The 24,773-nt window shown below is 37.7% G+C and overlaps 1 protein-coding gene across 3 annotated transcripts in view; it reads left to right on the top strand.

Annotated features, from left to right (window-relative positions):
• The window catches only part of MAN1A1 (mannosidase alpha class 1A member 1), a 186,117-nt gene that overhangs the window by 133,372 nt on the left and 27,972 nt on the right, over positions 1–24,773 (top strand). For all 3 annotated transcript variants that reach the window (XM_023513364.1, XM_023513368.1, XM_003781632.3), the window contains exon 7: positions 22,330–22,453. In XM_023513364.1, the coding sequence (XP_023369132.1) occupies positions 22,330–22,453 (124 nt within the window). The remainder of the gene's footprint in view (positions 1–22,329; positions 22,454–24,773) is intronic.

Below are 24,773 nucleotides of genomic sequence, written 5' to 3'. Positions count from 1 at the left end.
TGGCATCACAGCTCACAGCAACCTCCAACTCCTGGGCTCAAGCAAGTCTCCTGCCTCAGCCTCCCAAGTAGCGGGGACCACAGGCACCTGCCACAATGCCTGGCTATTTTTTGGTTGTAGCCTTCATTGTGGTTTAGCTGCCCGGGCTGGATTCGAACCCATCACCTTAGGTGTATGTGGCTGGCGCCTTAACTACTTGAGCCACAGTCGCTGAGCCCAGTTTTGTCATTTCTGAAGTTTTGTACAAAGGAAATCATACAGTATCTATTCTTCCATGTTTTGTTTCTTTTGCACAGAATACTGTTTGAGGTTCATGAATGTTCTGTTTATGACAGTTCACTGTTTTTGTTGCTGAGTAGTAATTCATTGTATGGATATACCATAGTTTATTCATTCTTCTGGTTATTGACATTTGCGTTACATGAATTTCCAGTTTTGGGTGAACTTGAATAAAGCCGCTCATTAAAATTCAAGTTTACATTTTTATATGAACATTTTACCTATTTCTCTTAGGCAAATATCTAGAAGTCAAATTGTTGAATCATACCAGTTTTTGTTCCCAACTATCTTTTTAAAGATGTTTACACAGTAAATAGCCTTGGCCGATGAAGAGTCTAAAATGTCATCTTTTCGGACAATGGAAAATTTTGTTGTTTTGTTTTGTTTTTTCTTTCCTTCTAGAGCAAAGGTTAGGCAGAATAATAATGTTTCCATTTGTAGCAAGGATGGGGCAGGTTTGCTGGCAGCACCTTTAACGATTCCCATTTCCACGCAGGGACAGCATCCAGCCAGGCTGCTGGGCCTCCCCCTTGTGTAATGCAGGGGAGGGGAACTGAAGCAAACATGAAGCTCATGCTGCCTGCGCGTTCTCCTTTTCTCCTGTCCGGTGTTTCTTGGTGTTATGATTATCAAATATCTTTTAGTATTTTGATTCCTTCCGTGAAACGTTAGCTATATCTCTTTGCAATCTTTTTTTCTGGTGGTTGCTGTAGGAATCACAATCTACTCCGAGTTATACTGTTAGTTCACATGAATTACAGGAACAGTATAGTTCTTATTAACCTTACTATTTTTTGGAAAAGAAAAATTCAGATAGAAAGGCTGACCAACTTTCTATTTAGCTACATAATTTGCCATTTCCAAGGCCTTAATGTCTTTCTCTTGATCGCAGTTACTATCTGTGTTGTTCCTTTCAGGCTTGTTTTACTGCAGCTTTGCTGGCAACACATGAGCTCAGTTTTTTGCTTATCTGAAAATACCTTCTTCCCTTTCGCTTTTGAAGGAATGCTTTTTTATCAGGCACAGAATTATTCCTACTTAGATTTTTATCAGCTTTTCGAAGATGCCAATCTTGTGTCATGTGGCCTCCGTTATTTCTGATAAGAAGTCAGCCATCAATATTTTGTCATTGTTTCTTTGGCTATCAGAAGTTTGACTCAGATGTACATAGCCAGGTGTGGTTTTTGTTGTCGTTACCCTGTCTGACAACTTGCTGGGGGTTTTTTAATTAGATCATGGTTTTTATAAAATCTGGGGAGTTTTTAGTCATTATTTCTTCAACTAGTTTTTCTACCTGTTTTTCCTTCTTATGTCCTGCTGGGACTCCAATTACACTCTTTTTTATAGAGGTGGGATCTTACATAGTTGTGCAGGCTGAAATGCAGTGGCACAACCGTAATGCATCGTAGCCTCAAACTCCCGTCCTCACGCAATCCTCCTGCCTCATCCTACCAAGTAGCTGGGACTACAAGTACTTGCGAGTATGCCTGGCTTCAGTTACACCACTGTCTGACCCTTTCATGTCATTCCCAAGGTCTCCAAAGCTCTGTGCATTTATATTGAATTTTTTTCTCTGCTCTTCAGCTACAAAAATTTATATTGATAACTTCAACTTTATCCTGTCATTTCTTTAGCACATTTTCCTTTCATTTTTTTGAATGTATTAAGTAACTGCTTAAAGTCATTGCTAAGGGCAGCATCCAGGCCCACTCAGTTAGTTTCTGTTTGTCCTGAGCGTGGGTCACATTTTCCTGTTTCTTTCTATGTCTAGTAATTTTTGGTTAAAAGCTAAATATTTTTAGTTTAGCAGCTCTCAATGTGTTGTGTACTTCTCAGAATTATTTTGTTGCTGTTAGGCTGGCAGTTAAGTCTCTTGGAATCAAACCATAAACTGTCTCTGCAGTGTCCTCCAGCTGGTATTTCTGCTCAGTTCTGCTATAGTTTTTTTACCTGGCCTCCTAGGGATCCTCTTTCTACCTGTACAATTGAACATTCAGTCAAGGATGTAGGCATAGTTTGTGGTGGAACATCAACTAGCTCTGTCCTCTGACTCTTGAAATCAGTAAGGATTTAGCTTCCTGCCTCCTGAGCTAGGCATGGGTTCAGGAGGATCTGCAGTTAATAAAAGCAACAAGTGCCAATCTCATCTCATCTAGTTCTGGCCATCAAAGGTCAGGGTCCCTCTGGTTTCTCTCCGTTGTTTTCCTGGTAAACCATTAGTGTTTCCTTCGTTGCATGTCATTATTGGTCATCCTGGGATTTGGGCCCAGGATGTCATAGCCAGAATGTTAGTCCCATCTATGGCTCACTTGTTTCCAGGATCCCATCCTAAATTTTCAGGTGTGCTTCCAGCCTTTAACTCTGTCCTGTGCCATCTTAAAGTAAAACTGCCATTTCTGAAACCAGGCAAAAAACCCTCTTACTCAAATTCTTACTCATTGCACTAGCTGTCTTCCAGCGGCCAATGCTCTTTTAGGCTGTGCCTGCTTTGGGTCACTTTGAACGCCTTTAGATAGTTAAGTTTTAAAAATATACACACAGAGAGACATATATATATATATTTTATAATTGCCTCTTAGTGGTTTACCAACAAATTTTCTTCACCACTACTAGAAGCCAGAAGTCCTTCCATTTTTTTCGATACTGTAAAGAATTTCCTGTATTATTAAATGTTCTCTTCCAACATAATATTTAATGGCTGCATAATATTAGATCTTCTAAACAGTCTGCAATTTTTTAACCTGTCTCCTATTGTTAGATATTCAAACTCTTTTCAGTCTGATAATAGTATAAATAGTACCGTAATACACAAACCATGCATTTATACTTGGGGATGTAAGTATTCATGCTTGGAATAAAATTATAATTTCTTTAGGATAAATTTATGGAAATTAAATTATTAAATTACTGAATGTGAATATGATTAATACTTTTGCAACATTTTTCTAAATATCCCTGCAAAATGGTCGTGGTAGATTTCAGTGCCATCAATGAAACATAAAATAACTTACTTTGCTTTAAGTCAGATAACTTACAAGATTAGATATTGTTTTGTTTTCTGCTGAAAGAATTATTTGATTGGTTTTATAAAATAAAAAATTATTCTAGATTTACCTTTTTGTTTCTTTTCTTTGTCATGTCAGTAGCAACATTAGTAGGTTTATCCTTTTTTTATAAACTGCATATAATGTGCTTAAAATAACAAGAATATCACTTGTAATGTGGTTATGTAACCAAAATAGTAGAATGAGTAGCTTTAGTTTATTTAGTTTAATTATTAAGCTTTTACTTCAGTAATAGGAATACAAAGGAAAATTTTCAGTTCTACTTTAAGTAACTAATTCTGTTCACAAAATATTTTTAAATGAGTTTTGTATTTATTGCATCTCTTCCCCAATTTTTAAACCACTTTACTGAGATATAATTCTTATAGCATACAATTCCCCCAACTAGAGTGTAAAATTCAGTGGTTTTTAGTATATTCTCAAAACTGTATAACCATCAGCAGAACTAATTTCTCTTCCCTTTTAAACAATTAAATAAGAGTACTAGAAATTAGCCAGGCATGTGGTGGATGCATATAGTCCTAGCCACTCATGAGGCTGAGGCAAGAGAATCGCTTAAGCCCAAGAGTTTGAGGTTGCTGTGAGCTGTGACTTGACAGCACACTACCAAGGGCAACATAATGAGACTGTCTCAACAAAAAAAGAGCACATTCCTGGCAAAGTCAGTCAGTAAAGCGATTATGGAGCAGGAAGAAGGACGATCCAGCCACAAGGGAGCTCAGTTTTTTCCTCCCCACTCCCTAACTCTACCCAGGATTTTAGCTGATTATATAAATAATATTTGTAAGGCATTTGGACATTTTTCAGGCTGTAGAAAGCTAGTCAAGGTAAAGAAGCTTTCCTATGCTAACAATGTATATAAATTGAAGATTTTTTTTTAATTAAGGCAAAAGGCAGTGAAATATTCATTGCAGCACAATTCAGAATCACAAAGATGTGGAATCTACCTAAGTGCTTATCAGTACATGAGTGGATTAATAAAATGTGGTGTATGAGGCTCAACCATAAAAAAAAGTGATGAACTAATAACCTTTTGTAACAACCTGGATGGAACTGGAGACCCTTCTTCTAATTGATGTATGGTGAGAATGAAAAAAAACCACACTTTTGCTTAATATCAAGTTGAAACTAATTGATCCATACTCATTCGTGTGTACATGTAGTAGTAAAATTTAGTGGAAACCAAGCAGGCAGGAGCGTTGGGGGTGCGGGGGGTAATTCCCACCTGGCATGCACAGTGCAAACGGTCTTGGTGATGGGCACACTTGAGACTTTGACTCAGACTGTACAAAAGCAATCCATGTAACCAAAACGTGTGCCACCATAATGTCCTAAATTATTTTTTAATGGAGAAAAATAAATTTAAAAATTAAGAAAAGAATACTAAAAATAAAGTGTCTTCTAAGAGTATTGAAAATAAATGTTATCTTAAATCTATAAAAATACAGAAATATTTTATGATAACCTTTTTGTATTGATTAAAACTATAGTATTTATTTGAGCAATACTGTAGCAAAAATGAGCTCTATAAAAAATAGAGTACTTTTTGAGGTTAGGTAGAAAAATTGGATGAACTGTTAATGGTTCTTATTGGCATCTAATGCTGTGGTCATGTAGGGAAATGTCCCTACTTTTTGTTAGGTGCGTGCTGAAATGTTTAGTGAATTGATATCTGTAATTTCTTTAAAATAATCCCCCAGGGCGGCACCTGTGGCTCAAGGAGTAGGGCCCCATACACCAGAGGTGGTGGGTTCAAACCTAGCCCCGGCCAAAAACTGCAAAAAAATAAAATAAAATAAATACAAAATAAAATAATTCCCCCAAAGAATATTAGTATGAAAAAGTAATATTAACATGCTTATATATAGATAGGGGATGCAATTACAGCAAAACAAATCCTAGTATTTCTTAAATCTGAGTGGTGAGTATCCGGGTAAATCTACTGTTTGTGTGTACTCTGATTTTACCTGGTTTGTGTATTTGACATTTTTTATTAAAAGTAAAATTTTAGAAAATGAGTCTGTTTCACAAAACAAGAATATGTTCTTGATGATGTGTTTAGTCTGCTAGTATTTATGTAAAAGGGGAAGAATATTTATCCATATTTGTTAATATATGCAAAAAATCAGAATGAGATTGCAACAACAGTGATTATCTGTGAAGAGAGAATAGGAAACATGTGGATGGGGCTTGAATTGGAAGTTAAATTTTTTGTTTTTTATCTTTTTTATGCTTTTTTCTATTTTAAAACATTGTGGTATCTAATAAAAACTACATATTGAGAGAGAGAGGGAATGAAAGAGAGAATATGGCCATTAAAGATGGGGTCTTTAAAAAATAGAAAAATTTATGTAATGCTCAGAAATGTTTCAGATGCTGTTAAAGCTTTGGGCCTGTGGATCTAGTGAGTATTGTTGACCTGGTGATAATACATTTAGAATCTGCTTTGGTGGGATTAAGAAATTGAACTTGTTTTTCTTTCTTTCTTCTTTGTCATTTCTTTGTTAGAACATGTCAGCATGTTTCGTTTTATTTCCTCTTTATAGCATGTTTTCACTGGAGACTTTTAAAGGAGAAAAAGACTATACTATGAGTCCATTTTGTACACATTGTTTTCTTTTTTTTTTTTGCAGTTTTTGGCTGGGGCCAGGTTTGAACCTGCCACCTCTGGTATATGGGGCCAGTGCTCTACTCCTTTGAGCCATAGGCACCACCCTGTTTTCTCTTTTTTAAATGCCAGGGTGTTTCAAATAAATAAACATGGATTGGCAATATCTCAGTTTTCTGTGCTAATAAATTCCCTTTGCTTTCCTAGAGCCAGGAAACTGGCTAATTTAACTGCTAACCTATGTAGGAGTGTTAAAAATTACACAAGGTAGGATCTGTAAAAAGCAGCGCATACATTGTAGAACTAATCAGGCCTGGTATGAAAACCAACCCATCCCAGCCACTTAATAACTGGAACAAGTCACTTACCCTTACTGAGTCCTAGTTTCTTTTGGTAAACAGTAAGCTAATACTACCTACTTGGTTATTGTAGCAATTAATTGAATTATATAACAATTTTTACTTGTCCTCATTTAAAAGAGGCATCCACTGTTTATTTTTAAAGTGTGAGCCCTATGAAGGGCTCATACATTGTTTCATTTGTTTATAGGTAACTCTAGTGAGAAAGCCATTTTATGTGCAAATCAGATACTAAATGAAAGTAATTTCATATATAGAATACTATAGGAAAATGTAATCAATGTCTCTTCAGGCTTGTCAAGTAAAATAAATTATTGAGCTATCAAATTTTTACCCTTTAGAACCTTTAAGCTTAATATTGCACTTAACCTATTAGTTTATTGGTGATTAGATCAGCAGCTCTGAATATCAGAATGTCCTTTACAAAAATTACATATTGTCTGTAGTAGAGTAGTTATCACAGTGAAAAAGTTTAGGCCTAAGAAAGATTTCTGTGGTAGTCTTTGTGAATCATTCTAAAGTGAATATTATAGTAAAGTCCTCTTCTGGCAGAAGATAATTTGAGAGAATAATTTTTACTAATTTCCTGTGCAAATCATGGATTCAAAGCAAATAGATTTTTTAAATGATGATCCTATAAGAACTCAAGAAAAGGTATACTGTACCTGCCCTAAATAGACTGATCTTTTTAACCCTTGATAGGAGAAAAATCAGTGCATAAGATTTTCGTATCCTTTCTTACTAAATTGAATAATGTGTCATTGGTCTATGTGACTGTCTCTTACTCTCAGAAATACTTTTCTAGTTACTTTTTTCTTGAAGGCTTACAAGGCGTGTAAGGGCTTTCTTAAAATGCTGTAATGCATACTTGGTAATTGCATAGCAATTAAATTGCTTTAAGAAAGTTGGCTGTTAACAGTAGCAGTTTGTTAACATTTTTAATGCTTGGGAATGCCTTGCTTTGTTTCATTACTCCTTGTGTTATAATTTCTATCTCTAAGTGAACATTTGGTGAATTTATTTTTATTGGGTAGACATCTCTAAAATTGAAAAGAAAAACCCAAAAACAGATTTCTTTTGGTTAGCTAAATGTCAATTGCTTAATCCAAAAAGATAAAAATGTTTTGCTGGGCTAAATCCTATAGTTTCAAAGCATTTTCTTGTGTATTATCCCATCTGATCCAGCTAAAACCCTATGAAGTAGGATATGCAGGTGTTATTAGCTTTGTAGGTCTGTAAACTGCTGCCTTAAGGAGTTTAGGAGACTTGTCCACGAACACACTTGAAAATTCCCCAAATGCATAAATTTTATTTAATGATTACCTGACCTGTTTCCCTAATTTACCTTCACCCTCTGTATTGCCCAAATTCTTCTGGATAAAATGGTCTCCATTATTTAAATGCAACTATTTCCCCCTCTCTCAGTGGCAAAATATTAATGGAAATACTAAATTTCTATAAAGAGGAAATCAATGAAATTTTGCAGTAAAATCAAAAAGAGAAAGAAATGCTAAGAAGAAATTAAAATACAGTAAGACTTCATCTAACATCAGCAGTTGGTTCTTAGAAACTGACTTTTAAGCTAAAAAGAAAAATGAAAAGGTATAACTAAACCAATTTTACTATAGGCTAATGATATAAAAAAGAGTTATGATCACATATTACTGGTTGCCAAAATGTCAAGCTTCCAAATAAAGACCAAAACACGTCTAATAGCAAACAGTGAAATAAATGTGAGTTTATATATATACATATATATACATTTTTTTAATAAGATTCATAAAAACAAGGAAGACAATTATTGACCCAATTACTTCAATTCAGGTTAGCCAGTGGCCAGAGTTTCTCCCATTAGCTGGGGCCCCCAGGCAGGAATCTGAGCTAGGCAGGAACCTGAGCTAGACAGGCACCATCCCAGTACAGGGAGCACCCAACACACACATGCACACACTCAGTCATGCAGGCTGGGACTTTGTAGACACACCAGTGAACCTAACGTGCACAATTTGGGGAGACAGGAGGAAACTGAAGTAAGTAGAGAAAACCCAAGAGACTTGAGAAGAAAGTACACACTCCACACAGAGAGCACACCTGGCTAGGAAGCAAGGCATTTTTCTTATCAACCTTCTAACAGAAGGACATTGAATGAAATGACATTGTTTGAGAACCTGCTGTACTTAAATGCTCCATTATCAACAGTCATAATTATAATAGCTGACCTATTGAACAGGTGAGCCTAATACAGTAAAAAAGTTATATTGTTTGCAGAAGAAAAATACTTCTAGCTTAGAAAGTAAACTTTATATATTATACTACTGGAACTTTCATTGTTAAATCTAATTAAAAGGGGGAAAAAGTTATTGCCCAAGTTTTCAGAGATTTTACAATATAATCTTGGATAAGAAGAGAAGACTTCCTACATAGGGCTAAGAACCCAGAACATACATATATAGGGGTAAATATTGGAAATTTTTACCAAATAAAAATTATTATAACCCAAACATAACTAATATCAAAAGACAACAAATCAAGAAAAAGTGGCAATGTACCAGATGGATGAAAGACAAGTTTTATTAATGTATAAAAATATCTCTCTAAAAGCATTAGGATGAATACTTATGGTTAATATGTCATGATTGCAAAATTTTTAAAAATTAGAAAAGATGGGTCTACATGTGTTTATCAATAGAGAATGGAGATAATAGAACAGGATTACCCATTTTATGCAGTGTTATCGTGCAGCTGGTAAAAAAGGCTATTCTAGAAAGGTGTCTGTGATGAGCTCATAATTGAGACAGGCCTTGCTAAATAATGTGTATAATGTAATACATTTTATTGAAAACAAATTCTCTCTCTCTCTCTCTTTCCATATATATAGATACAGATATATGTATATATAGCAATATTATGTGTATGCACATAGATACATAGCATTGATTAACTAGGATTAGCAGGTTGGAAGTGCAGGAAGAATTACAGTGAGGGAGGGATGCAATATTAGCTTTTTTGCAAGTCATCTTTTATATTGTTTCACTTTTTACAATGAACATGCATTTTTCGTGCAATTTTTAAAATTTATAAGGAATTCTTTTTTAAAAACAGCAATGTATAAGGAATGCTATAATAGATGTGAAAGCAGTGTTTTGACTACATGAATAAGACAAGTGTATAAAGAGGTATGTTTATCAGAAAAAGAAATCCACTGGCCACTGACCCTCGGAAGCTTACAACTATGGAAATGCAAATTAGAAAAGCATTCAGATGTTTGTTTTTTACCTAGAAGTTTGAACACGGTTCAAAAATTTGATAAATGCCTTGTTAGTAACCAAAACATTCTCGTGCACCCATGGAGGGAATAGTCTCAGGGCATACTCTTTGGAAGGCAGCTAGTTAGTGCTTATACATACTTTATGACCTGGAGTTCCACTTGTAGGATTTTATCCTAGAGACCCACCATGTAACAACAGGAAGATGTTATCTGAGTCACAGTACATCCACACATTGGAATACTGTGCTGTTAGAATGAGACTGAGAGCAAGATGATTTATTTGATTTTGATCAGACATAGTGTAAGTATACGACAGTGTGCATAGTTTACTTCTGTTTGTATTTTTTTTAATTTTGTCATTCATGTACATGACTGTACACTAGGAAATTTATGAAATGACAGTAGGTTCTGGAGTCCAACATAAATTCATTTCTATTACGTAATTTTTTACATCTTTTCCATTTTTTTTTTTGCCATTTGCCTATTTCACAATTTTCAAATGATTGCAGAAAAGCAACTGCAAAGAAGTTTCTCAAATTGAATAAATTGATCTCTATAAATAACTGAAAGGAAAAGGAATTACATTTGGCTTGTTTCTTGTAAGGATGGGTGATAGTTATGATAGCAAGATCTGAAAACAGAATCCAGGCTTGTCCTTACCACACCTGCTCCCACCTCACTCTTTTCCATCATAACTGGCATCAGCCCTCACCCAGCTACTGGAGCCAAAAAACTAGAAATCATCCTTGATTCCTGTCTTCCTTCATCCACAAATCCAGAATCCAACAGCTCTTACTTCCAGAATGTAAACTTGATCCCAACATGTCAGTTTGTCCCTATGGGTCCCCAGTCCAGACCACCACCGCCATCTGCCTCTTCTTGCCTGGACAACTTCAGTAGACCCTCTGTACATTGACTGCGCCAGGTACTGGAACAAAACTGTTCAAAATACAGAGGTGGTCAACACAAGGAACTAGGCCTACAACAGTTATTAATAACTGTGTGTAGTGCAGCCCAGCCTGTGACAGTTAGGTCACCATAAGGGGTCAGCTGAGAAGGTGCTGCTGTGTCCGCTGGCTGGCTTCCAGGCTTGCTTTCATGTAGACCTTCTTCCCACAGCATCTGGAGTGAACTTTGAAAATGTGAAGCATGTTTTTATCACCCCCTGTTTAAAAGCCCAGTGATTTCCCATTGCAGTGAGAATAAATCCAAATGCTTGCTCTGGCCAAAGGGCATTTGACGATCTGCCCTTTGTTAACTTTTCGGAGCGCTGGCGCTGGAGCCCCTTCACTGCCCGAGTCTTAGCCACACCAGCCAGCCTTGTGTTTTCACAGGCTTTGCAGAGTGGCGGCCACCTCGGGCACCTGCAGAGCTCACTCCCAGGTCTTCCCAGGCAGGTTCCTTAGTTCCTCTTTATTCTCTCCGGGAAGGCCCCCCTTCACCATGTTCTTCCCAGCAAGCCAATTTAAAGGAGATCCTTGTCAGACTTCCCCACGTCAACCTGTTTTATTCCCTTCTTAGCACTGCCCATTACAAGATAATTGTGCTATTTTTTACATTGGCATTCTCCTATTAACTGAAGTAAGTAATCTTGAATTCTAAAATGTATATTTTTCCCATGGGATCCAAGAAAACATTTTCATTTTGAATGAAGAGAAAAATAGCCCATAAGCATTGTTGTTCTTAAATTGACATCTTTGAAAAAAAGAAGGAACTCATCACAACTGTAAGATTTATTTGGTACCAAGAGTCAGCCCAATCCATAAAATCCTGGCTCATGGCTATATTTCTCAGCAGTTGACTTCAGGCCAAATCTATCTGGAAAAGTCTGGTCTCAGTCTGGTGTAATTATTCCAAAGTTCAGCCTCTTCCCCTCCATTCCAGACTCCTCTCTTTCAGGGATTCTTTCTCTTCACCTTGCATTACCAATCCCCATTCCTAGTGGTTAAGAATGAACTTTGAGAGCCAAATGATTACCTGAAATCCTCTGTGCCCTTTGCCATATACCTGGTACTCTGTGCTTAATGCCCAAACTCCTAAAGGTAAAACGAGAACAGTCACTGTGTCTGATTTCAAAATGTTAGTTTAATGTTTTTATTTTAGCATTTTGAAATGTTTTCTGAAAAGTAAGGTTACCAGAAGTTACTTTGTACGAGTGTGTGTGTCCGTACTCATTTCTCTGGGTTACTTCCTGAAAGGTAAAATAATGATGATAATTTTCTGTTTCAAAATACTGCACTGATGTTCTTGCTTTTTTTTGCATTTTACAGAGCAGCCACTTAAGTTTTTTATGAACTGCTGACGTGTCTGTCAGCGCTCATATTTTGAACTTTTCTTCTAGAAAATATACAGCTTTACTATCAAAGTTCCACCAGCCCTTTGCTTAGTCCTTTGAAACATTTCAAATATTTTTAGTAAATGTGTTTAATAAACTAATTATATAAATATTTATGGAATACATCTGATGTTTTTGATACAGCCGTACAATGTATAATGCTCAAGTTGAGGCAACTCAGGTGTCCAGCACCTCAAGCACTTATCATTTCTTTGTGTTAGTAACATTCTAATTGCACTCTTTCAGTTATTTTAAAATATACAAGAAATTATTATTGATAGCAGTCACCATGTTTTGTCAAATATTAGATCTTATTCATCTATGTTTGTGCCCAGTAAGCATCCCTATTTTATCCTCCCTTTTACACTATTACCCTTCCGAGCCCCATGACCATCCTTTAATTTTAATCAATTGCCTCAATTTTTAGCTTCCATGTATGAGTGAGAACATAAGAAATCTGTCTTTCTGTGCCTCCATTTCCATCCACGTTGTTGCAGATAACAGGATTTCATTCTTTTCTATAGCTGAGCAATATTCCTTTATCTGTTTCACATTTCCTTTATCTGTTCATCCATTGATAGAAACATAGGTTGATTTCATATCTGAAACGTTCCCTTAATGTCAATATCATCATTGGGAGGCTACCAGACGTTCAGAGCATGAAAACTGCCCCCGTTGTGATCACTTTTTGTAAAATTTGTTAGGAGTTTAATTACATTTTCAGTATATTTTTCCAATAATACAAGTAATCGTAGTCATGTCTAAACATGTAAAATCAAGGTGAACACATAAATTAAAAGTAGAAATCCATGTAAAATATTTTAAGTATGGGTAACAGACCTTGCTGAGAGTATTTCTGAATTTTATAGAAAATATTATGGATGACTGAAATGTTTCAGAAATGGATGTGTTGTTGCCTGTTATAAACGCAACAATTATCAAGTTATGGCACCTACGATGTGAGGGGGTGGTGGTAGAAAAGAAACAGAATTGTTTTTCTGCCTTTAGATCTTATGCTCCGGTTAGGGAAATAAGCTAAGCATGAAAAGTTAAGCACAGAAGATACCACAGGCAGCCTGGAGCTGATTACATTATGCTCATTATCCTTTAACACTGACTATTTCATATATGGGTATTTCTGAGGACCAAAACAGGGCAGATATTGGTTTTATTATGGCAACCATGTTCTGTTAAGAAGAGTATCTGTCTTTATTGCTGAGTTTTCCTCTTCATTGTCCTCTTCATTCTTTTGTCATGATTCTTTCAGTCTTTGTGTTTTTAAAACGTCATTTGCCAAACTGTTTCATAACACAGCTTCCAACAGCTTCCAAACCATAAGTTGCAGGCAGAAGGCATGAAAATAAGAATGAAGTAGCTCAATTGCTTTATCCTCCAGCATCTGCTGAGAGTAATCCCTGAATCTGTTTGCTCTTACAAAAAGCAATGCACATATTTTTGTGTGTTATTCCCATGTAAAAATTCGAAACTAAGAAAAGCTACCATTTGAAGTTATGTGGTGGTTTAATTAACTATGAAGTTTCTTTGGGTTGGAGTTACATCCGACATTAAGAGAAATATCTAAACTTACCTTCTTGACATTAATTTATCATTGGGAATTTGAGTAGTACCATATGTGGCATTTAACTACATGTGCCTTACTGTAAGATCCATTTTACTGATTCTTGCCTTAAAACAGTTTATGACCCACTTTGAATTATAGTGAGGACTAAGCTATTAAGCATCAAAGGAATGAACCCTTCCCAATTCATCCCAAGTGGCCATAATCTGCACAAGACCCACAGTAAGGACATGCTGACCTAGGTAGTAAGATATCAATGTGCTTTATTTACCAGTCAGACTAAGTTTAACATCTTCTATAAAAATTTAATTAGACTCACTTGATCTTGGTGAAATAGCTCTGGAGAATGCCCACAGGAAGGACAGAAAGGGTTCTCCAAAAACTGTTCTCTACTCACCTGCCTGAACAAAAATGTAATTGATTGAGTTGCAGTTGAGACTCTACCCCTCTAAAATTTTAGGGCAGGATTTCTTGACCCCCAAATACTTGAGCATGTCTCCTGCCATGTTTGACATTTACCATGCATAGTCACCAGCACATAGTAAGCACTCAGTAAATTACAACTGACTGGCTCAGTCTTACCTTGCTGAGTTTGGCAAGGTACATCTTCGAAGTATTCATTTTTTAACCTGTTGAACAGAATCATTTAATATTCTCGTTTTTTACCTCAGAACTTCTGCCAAAAACTAACATTAGTTTTGGCATAATTGATAGTGAACTGTTCTTTCCAACAGTGATTGCTCTGTGTCCTGGAGATCAGTGGTACCAAACTTTTAGCTTCCTTAGACCAAGTAACATCTCCCTAATTATTGAGAGACCTGCTTTGCATTGCCAGTGATTTTATTTCATTGAAAAAGCATACATTCTCCACAAAAAACTATTATCATTTAATTTTTGTTAAAAAAAAAAGGTAAGTTAGTGTCATAAAAAAAAGAAAGGATGTAGATCCAGAATAAAAGATAGTCACTTAAATTGAATAAAATTCAGCCTTCATCGGAATTTACCATCCTGTTCTCATTTTCCTGATTTCACCACATCTCAAGTCTTAGAACTCTCCACTGCAGATCATTTCAGATTTCTGATAGTAAGCCACGTGATTGTCCTGAAGAAAGTGACACTAAATATAGGATTATATATATTTTTTAATTTCAGGTTAATGTGAGGGTACAAACAACCAGGCCATAATATTTGAATTTGTTAGGTAGAATCCTTCTTATAATTGTGTCCCATTCCCAAAAGGTGGGCCAGATACCCCTACATTGTGCCCATTAAGTGGGAGTACCCCAAACCTTCCCTACCCCTTCCTCTGCCTTCCCTCATCCCCCCGCTCCCACAACTTGAGTTGAGATGAATTTATTTCCTCTGTGGCCATGAATTAGGCTTCATGTTAGTATTGAGTACATTGGATATTTGCATTTCCATTTTTGTGATACTTTACTAAGAAGAATGTGTTTCAACTCCATCCAGGTTAATACAAAAGCTATAACGTCTCCCTCTTTCTACGGCTGAATAGTCCTCCATGGTATACATATACCATAGTTTGTTAATGAATTCCTGAGTTGATGACCATTTGGGTGGTTTCCAGGATTATATTATTTAGATAATAAGTTTGGGGTGGGAAATAATGACACAACCCCTTTGGGTTTTTTGCCTTTTGATTTTATTAAATTAAGCATACTTCTTGGCACTGCTCTAGACTTTGGGATCATATATGCGCAAAAAACAGGATCTCTGTCCCTGACAATCATAGAGTCTAGTAGAAGTTTGAGCAATAGTAGCCTCTCTGGTTGTAGCAAGAGACCCTAGGGCAGAATTTAGAGTCTGGAGTCTGTATTGCTTTCATATAGCGTGGTCCATAGATGATCCACAAACCCACAGAATAAAGACAGAGGTAGACAACCGAATTTCACTATAGCGTTAATATCTTAAGTACAGTCTTAGAATGATGATAGTGTTAAACTCTTATAATATGTAGCAATTGTATCTAAAACCTAAGTAAGGGAGAGTTATAGGAGGATATTTGGCAAACTAATTTAGTAAACTACCCTTTGTGAAGGTGGAGTATCTTATGCTTCTCTTCTATCCTAAAGTTTATTAGAAAAGTATCTGGATAGAAATGATTGTAGCTATCTCTTCCTCAGTGTTAAAGGACATGAGGTGATGATTTACAACAGAGAATTCTGGTATATCCCAAGGGTTTGAGAGGCTACCAGATGAGGTGGGCCACTCCCATTTCAAGGAGAAATGGCTCTGTAAATAGTGGACCTTTATGCCTCTAACACACATTCACAAATCCATCCTCATCAGTTTTGATAAGTAAACTAAAGTCTTCCACTAGAGAAAATGTAGACATTTTTCTCTAAAAATAAGTTAGCTTAAAACAGAAACTAGACACACCACTGAACTGTTATAGTGGCAAAAAGTAAAAATGGATTTGTTTAATTTTCCATCACTAAGGTATACTTAAATAAATCAGAATATATCCATTCAAAAAATTATTTTAAGGTTATATTCAGTCAGATACTATACACTCAACAACAATGATGATGTACATTAATAGCATGGATGATGTCCATGAAAAATGCAATGTGGATTTAGAACACGATATAGAATATGATCCCTTTTTTTAAGTGAATGTGTGTGCATGCATACTCATCCTCAATCCTAAATGCACTGAAATGCTTTCTCATCAGTTGTGCTAGCCTGAAACTAACTGGGCACACCTGCATTCACCTTACCTGCAGTTCACTGGTGGTGATTAGCCAGGAGGTCTTCCCCAAAGGACAACTCGGAAAGAGAATGACGACATCTTTGGACCTCAGGAGCAGGTTATTTATAGAACCCGAGAGCGCTTCTCACCATCTCAGTGTTGGTATCCCCCCAGCTTCCTCCACAGTCCCAGATAGTCAAATGCAAAGATAGCAGTACTGAGAGTAAGAAGAAGCTAAAATAATAAGCATTTGATTTTAGTTCTACCTAAAATAACTACCCATGATGAGATTGAATAAGATATGACTAATTTTAAACATTATTTTGGCCCTCAGTTAAGAAGTTTAAGTGTGGACCTTCTTTGGCGGTTTATTTAACCTACTGTTGTTCAAAAGAAGTAAGCTATGGGTTATGGATTCATTTAGTCAAATATTAGGCACCTTTCCCCAAGGGATGTCCTCAGGGAAGCAGCCCTCCCCAGTCAGACTTCTACGGACAAGCTGCAGTAATATCTCAGCTAGGCACAGAATCCACTTCCCCTGGAAATGGTAGGTCAGCTTTTAGTGTGGTCTTAAGAATGTGAACTTGAAAGATCAACACTGCCAGCCTTTTTGGGAAGAGGCATTTATAAGTGAAGCCTAAATTGCTTTATTTCAAAATCAGTTAGCTTTGGGAATACAGCTAATGAAGCAATCATTTGTGAAATTTCTAATTATTCTTTCCCAATTTGCACTAAAATCCAAAAGGAATAATACTGGGTTATCTGCTCCTTTGAACTAAATATCCTGTGTGCCATTTATTTGCATAGTAAAGCTTTATAATAATATATAGGATGCGGGGGAGTATTTTCTTTTGAAAATTGATAATTCCGTAACCCCAAGAGGTAAACCAATTTTATGAAGTTGAAGGGAGTTTATTTACTGATCAGCTAATCGGACATTATTCAGGCAAGAATAATCCTTTATTTGTAGGGTGCGGTGGCTCATGCCTGTAATCCCAGTACTCAGGAGACCAAGGCAGATGGATTGCCTGAGCTCATGAGTTCAAAACCAGCCTGATCTAGAGCAAGACCTTGTCTCTAAAAAAAAAAAAATAGCCAGGCATTGTGGTAGGCACTTGTAGTCCCAGCTACTTGGGAGACTGAGGCAAGAGGATCACTTAAGCTCAAGAGTTTGAGATTGCTGTGAGCTATGACACCATGGCCCTCTACTGAGGGCAACTTATTGAGACTCTGTCTCAAAAAAAAGAAAGAATAATTCTTTATTGGTCCATTTCCCATTTTGCATAAAGTAGCAAGGAAAGTCATAGCTAATCAAGACTTGTAACTATTTAATACTTTCTATATTTATCTGGCAATTTTTTTGAATTATTTCAGTTCTGTAAATTACTTTTTTGAATATATTAGGGAGAATGTGTTAGTGATCCAAGTTGTTTCTGGGCAGCCTAGTCTATAATATATGCCTTTAGTTCACTTGAATTAAGATTATTTTGAGGGGATACATCATTGTTCCAAAACAGTTCTCTAACTACTTGAATCATTACGGGATCAGAAAAATAGCAATTCTCCCACGGGATTTAATTGTCAGAAGTATGGCACCATTATTACTGTAGGTCCTTTCTCTGGCCCATTAACCATTCCCAGGAGACAGAAGGAAGAGTACATAAAAGCCCGTTGCTTATCAGGGCTATGAAGTCTATAAATAATTATACCTTCTTGTATGTAGTAAAGTAAGCAGAGGAAGTATATTACTACTGCTGTAAAAAGTACATTCAGATCGTCTCTAAAGCAACAAAACAGTGTTCAAAATTCTCAAAAGAATGATAGTGACTCAATTTCTTTAAAGATTTATTTCTAATTGCAAATTGCCAAATCAATTATTTTTGTTATGATGTTTTATCTACTTTCTTGTAAAATATTATAAATTTAAATTAAAAATTGAAACATGTATATTAAATAATAGTCATTTAAAAATGGAACAACTAGTAATTGGAGGAAACAAAAATAAATGAAATGAGAGTGATACAGAAGTTTAGATTTTTGTTCAAGGATCCTTAGAACCAAATGCTTGGCAGCTCACAGAGCATGTTAATTGCCTTTTTGTGTATACATTTCCATATGCTGACTTATCATTTTAGTTTAAAAATGTAGTCGTTAGAGCCAGATTGGGAATATTTACATATTCCTCCCTTTCTTGCCTATCTTATGAAACTAATAGTTTCTGAACACAAGCTACTATTTTTCTAAATATTATTAGTGTTTATAAATTAGGCCAAATAAAGACCACCACAACTGCCTTTAAAATACTCTGGTAGTAAAACTGAAGTTAAAGACATTTTAATCCCTCACCCCTATAAATAAGCTTCGTTTTGGCCCAGAGGTCAAAAATGCCTAGCCTTTGGTAACAAGAGATGCCTGGGGCATTCTGACCCCCAGACCAATGGAGCAGAGTCTGGACCAATGGAGTCTGTCTGGACTCATCTCCCTCTGTCACAAACCTACTGTAGTAACAAATGCCCACTGTCCATATGTCATTTGAGAGATAAGAGCCTTACAGATATAGAGAGTCCTCAGTCAGCTTAGAATCTGGAGACAGAAATGACTGCAGAATCATTCTGTTTCTTTGCCTTCATTCTAAGTTTCATTAGAATTCAAGATTCTAAAAGTCATTCAAGATTCTGAGTGATTAAATCTTGCTTGTGACTCAGTGAGTGCCTGCTTTGCAAACCAGGAGGCCACCATCTCCCCGAGACACACATGTGCCAGCTATGGTGGCCATAGGGGTGGGGATTGCCCCATGTCATCCCCCAGGTTAATCCATCTGCCCTTGAAGCTCTGCCTAAGAACAGGTGAGTGACCTTATGTGACATATGAAACATAGATGGAGTTGTGCTGCTTCCCTGACTTATGTTTAAAAGTCAGTCCAACCACTGATCTTACAAGTAATTTTATCAAAAGACATTGATTCTGTAGGCTGAATGAAAAGTAACCAGAGCTGTCGTTTCACAGAAGCAAACCTCATATTCTGCACCCAGTTTTCTTCCAGTTAGCATAACATTCTCTCAGCTAGGGCTTTTGATGTCTGTGCTCCCTATATAATTACACAGTGATGGAGGAGAGTGCTGCTTTACTCCTGATATGAATGTGTACAAAGTAGGAAGGGAGAATATGTAACCCTTTGAAGTCTTAGTTTTTCAACGTACTGAAAAATGTTATGTCTCTGGTTTTCTCTTGACTCCCACATTAATGGCGGGGAACAAATGTTTGGATACAGAGTAGTTGAGTTTTAGTTGAGTCCGTACACTCTGCTTACCCTTCTCATCTCTGTGTGCCACCACATGTCCTCATCTCCTGAACTGGAAAGCACCAGGCCCTGAAAATCTGGAAGGTGGGCTGGGCTTCTGAACACCCTGTTCTCTTGCAGGGTAAAGTCATCATTGCCTCCCCCCCACCCCGCCTTATGTTGCAGCTTTGTTTTTAATATTTCTCTAGACCATGGCAATTTGTAGTTCTTATTAATAGGCTTACTGGCATTGGTCATTGGTGGAATGATTGGAATAAGAAATTGATATGGTATGACAACAAATTAATGACCAATTACTATGTGTATTTGCCATATGTTAATAAAATTTAGGAGTAACTAGTCATCCTACTTGGATGAGTAGTTATTCCTTTTATCTAAGCCAACTATGAAAATCAAAACTGACTCACATCTCCAGAACCTAATAAATTTAGGGCATTTTCTAAAATAAATGAATGTATGGTTTTCAGATCACTGTGTTTTATTTTTTATACACTTTTTATTGGGTGTACTGTATAGGTATTTTTGGAACAAAAGCTAGATTTTGCTGTAAAAGGGGACAGGGAATAAGAATGAGGCTAGCCCAGGATTCCAGGCACCGGTTGCCTTTGTCTTCCTTTCCTTTGCTGACTGATGTGCAGCAAAGACAAAGGGGTTGTTCAGAGATGTAGAGGACACCAAGGGCAGCATTTAAGTGGAGTCTGCCTTGGAAACAGGAGGGATGTGAGCATTCCACAAGCCTTCACTGCCTGGCCTCGGCTTACCCTGCAGCCTGCCCTCCTAACCTGCCCTTCCCACCACTCACCTGTGTCAGAGACGCCCTCCGGTTCCCGGCCAGCCTCTCAGCTGTGGGTGCCATCCATCCCACCTCCTCCCTTCATCATTCTTTCCTCACTAATTCTTATTTGTCCTTTAAGAATCAAATCACATATGAAAATGTGCTCAACATCACTGATCATCAGAGAAATGCAAATGAAAACCACAAGGAGATACCACCTCACCCATCAGAAAGCAATGGATGTTGGCCTGGGTGTGATGAGGGGGCACTTACATAAACTCTCAGTGGGAACTAAACTAGTACAACCTCTACAGAAAATAGTATGGCTGTTCTTCAGAGAACTAAAAGTGGACCTCCCATTTGATGTAGCAGTGCCACTACTGGTTATCTACCTAAATGAAAAGGAGTCATTTTACAAAAAGATGCCTGCCCCGCCCCCCAGTGTTTCTCACAGCACAGTTTATAATTACAAAGATACAGAACCCACCTAAATGCCCATCAACTTTGGAGTGGATAAAGAAGAAGGTGTATATCTAAATACACCAGGAAGTACTACGCGACCATAAAAAGGAATGAAATGATGTGGTTGCAGCAACTGGGATGGTGCTGGAGACTATTTTTCTAAGTAAAGCATCTCAGGAATGGAAAACCAAATACTACATGTTCTCACTTACAAGTGGGAGGTAAACGAAGGGTGTATATCCTCATAAAGTCGTGTAATGACTTGAAAACTAAGAAGGGGAAGGGTTGGAGAGGAGTGAAGGATAAAAATCTACCTACCAGATATAATATGCATAGTACACTGTTCTGACATCAGGTCCACGAAAAGCCCTGACTTCAGCATTATATAGTCCATCCATGTAACAGAAAACACTTGTGCCCCTAGATCTATTGACATTCAAAAAAAAAAAAAAAAAAGATTCAACGCAGGAATCTCCTCCTTGCAGAAGCCTTTTTTCTATGATCCCTCATGTTAGATCGCATGTCCTAGCTTTAGGTGCTCAGAAAACTTTGGAGGTGTTTATCTTGGCATTTACCATATTCAGTTGAAATTATTTGTGCTCAAGTCTTTCTCTCCCATTACACTATAAGGCCTTTAGGAAAAGAATGATTTATCATCTTGTATTCCAATGCCAGTGCAAATAGTATGCACGCAATGAATGTGCATTCAAACTAAAACCCAAATGTGGGTTTTGAGGTATCTGAAAAGGAGTATATTGGTGAAGAGAATGATTAGCTTTATTTTTTATTTGAATTACCATATGTCTTGAGGTTTTAAGTGGCTCTCCCAAAATAAGCTATACTGGCACATACGATCATGTCTCAGAAGTCGCTTGTGTGTTTGTATGTATATGTGTTAATAGCTTTTTTTAGAAGACGAAAAAGCAGTTCTCTAAGATGAGCTATGAGACAATAAGTTTTGAAGTTCTTGCCTTTAACTCTTTCAGATTTGCATAGCATAATTTGTTGAGATTCTTGAGCATAGATTAGATAAGACAGGGAAGGAGTTAGTGCCTTAGACAATAGAATAGTGTAAAGATAAACATAAGAAAGGCAATCTAGTTAATGGAGGGACAATTTGGAGAGGGATGGATGGGTATATAACCAACTAAGCAATTAATATTAAATTTATCTTCTATCTAAATAAACTTTTGAATATAATGTAAATGTCTAAAATTCCATGGAATCTCAGACTGAAATTAATTAAAATGTTGAAGGGCTTTATGTGGGATTAGGGCATGGTGAGATGCTTTTGGTCTGATTTGTTTTATATTCTATAGCACCTGTGCCTTCCAAAATGTTTGCCTGTTTATTTATCGGTAATAAGCACACAGCAACTTCTTTCTGACTTACATCAACACTAATTCCCAATTTGGAAAGAGGAGTCAAAGCCTAAAACCAGTTGCCAAAGAAAACAACACTTGATTTTAGAATATTCATAGTGCTGTATTAGCTGAGATGCCATTATTAAAAGCTGTCGTTTTCATCTCTACTATTTAGTACTGTGAAAATTGGAATTAGTCTGACCCATTCCTCTTCTCTTCTTCAGTGGTATTGGAAGGAACTGGCCCTGGGCCTCCGGAGGCAGCAGTATTCTGGCAGAATTTGGAACCCTGCATTTGGAGTTTATGCACCTGAGCCACTTATCAGGAAACCCCATCTTTGCTGAAAAGGTGAGATTTTCCACTATGCCTGACCTTACAGAGTAGCGCCGATGAGAAACACCCTCCTATCCTGGGAGATTTAGTAATTTTGAATTTGGAAAATAACACCCAAGTTCAATACAGCTCATTCTGAAGTTTTGTAACATCTAGTGTTGCATTTGACCAAACCGTAAACCCACAGCCTTCCCATGGCACCGTTCCAACTCTCGGTGAGAGAGCCTGGCTTCCAGCTTTACCTGAGGTTCTCTGGTGAAGAGAACCTCATGTAGGTTACTTTACCTCTCTGAATCTTGTGTCCTAATCTGAAAATAATTTAGAATTGTATGGACTATATGAATCAAGTATGTACAAGACTTAAAGTGTTATACAAATGTGATGTCAATAATGAATTGATTTCCAATTGTTAGGAAGCAAGGCCATAGATATTTGAATAAATTTGTATTTCCCCCAGTACTCTACCTGAGTTCTCAACCTACTTTTTCCTACTCCCTACACCAGAATTCCTTGAAAGACTGTCTCTTCTCTTCTTGTCTCTTGAACTCCCTCCAGAGGGCTGTTCTTCCAGCCACATCTGTGACAGTGACGGGTGGGCACTGCAGTGGCACAGCCACTTATCCAGTCTCCCCGTCCCCACCTTCCTCACCTTCACAGCATTGGACACAGTCACTGTGTTCATTCATCACGAGACATTCCTTGCCGTTGGCTGTGGGCATAGAGTACTTTTCCAGTCTGCGTCCTTCTTTGCTGGGTGTGCCTTCTCAGCACCCTAACCTCTAACTGTCAGGAAGCCCCAGCACTCAAGCCTGTGCCTCTTGTTTTTTATATTCACACCCTACATCGTCTCATCCAGTCCCTTGGAGTTGTGTACCACCTCTCCACTGCTGACTCCAAGGCTCCAAATCCCACTGTTGTGTCCTGAACTCCAGGCTCCATATCCCACTGTTTATTCCCATCTCCACTAAGAACTCTAAAAGACAAGTCCTACTTATGGGGCTTCTGACTCCCCCGCAGGCTTGCTATGCTGCCAGCTTTGCTGCCTTGGTAAATGGCACCCCACTGGACCCAGTAGCTCTAGCCAAAGATCATAAAGTCTTCCCGGTTCTTGTTAGTAAAAGTCAAGTCCAATGAAACCCTTTAGTCCTGTCTCGCTTCCTCTGCAGGACCCTCACCTCTCACCTAGGCTGTGCAGCACCTGACTACCACTTCTCTCTCGCCCCATCTTCCCAAGACACTCAGAGTAAACTCGGCCCTCAGGTGGCCTGTGAAGCCATATGGCCTGGGCCCTGGCTCTCCCGCTCAGCTCACTGACATTCTTTGGTTTGCTTCCCCTCCTCTGTCCCCAGGTGTCCCACCAAGCCCACTCTCCTCTCAGGGCCTTGCTCAGATGCCTCTTCCTCCAAATCTCAGCATGACTTACTCCCTCACATCTTTAATAGTCTATTCCTGCACATCAGGCTTCCTGGCCACCCTGGCTAGCCCAGCTTCACATCACTCTTTGTCCCCTGACCTTCTGTCCTAGCCGTCTCAGGCTGCCATAACAAAAATGCATAGACTGAGTAGGTGAAACAGCAGAAATACACATCCCACAGTCCTGGAAGCTAGGAAGTCCAAGATCAAAGTGCTAACAAGGTTGATTTCATTCTGAGGCCTCTGCTCTTGGCTTGTCGGCGGCCCCTGTCCCACTGTGTGCTCCCCAGACCTCTTTGTGCTGGGTGGGGGGGGAGACAGAGAGAGTGCGCAAGGGCGAGGGTGCATGTCCTCTCGTGTATCTCTTCCTACAAGGGCGCTAATCCCATCATTGAAGGCTCCACGTTCATGGCCTGCTGACTTCCCAAAGACCTTACCTCTAAATACCATCACAGTGGGGGGTTAGAGCTTCAGAATATGAATTTGGGGGACACAATTCAATCCTTGCATCCTCTTTTATTTTTTTCATAACATTTATTATTTCCTGATGTACTTGTACAGTCATGTGTGGCTTAACATTTTTGTCAAAGACAGACTGCATGGATGACAATGATCCTGTGAGATCAGAGCTGCAAAATTTCTATCACCTCGTGACATCATGGCCATCATAATGCAGTTGCACAGTGTGTTACTCACAGGTCCATGGTGATGCTGGCGTAAAGAAGCCGACTGCACTGCCAGTCATGTAAAGTATAGCACATACAATTATGTGCAAAATATAATATTTGGTAATGCTAATAAGCAAGTGTGCTACTCGTTCATGCATTTATAAGTACTATGTATTTATTATACTCTGATGTTTGTATATATTTATTATGCTATACTTTTTATAGTTAGCTACTTTTTTTTTTTTTTTTTTTTT

The sequence above is a fragment of the Otolemur garnettii genome, unplaced genomic scaffold (assembly GCF_000181295.1).
Source record: "Otolemur garnettii isolate 467f Iridium unplaced genomic scaffold, OtoGar3 scaffold00002, whole genome shotgun sequence".
NCBI lineage: Eukaryota > Metazoa > Chordata > Mammalia > Primates > Galagidae > Otolemur > Otolemur garnettii.
The sequence above is the reverse complement of the archived record's forward strand: the minus strand, read 5'-3'. Positions and strand labels throughout refer to the sequence as shown.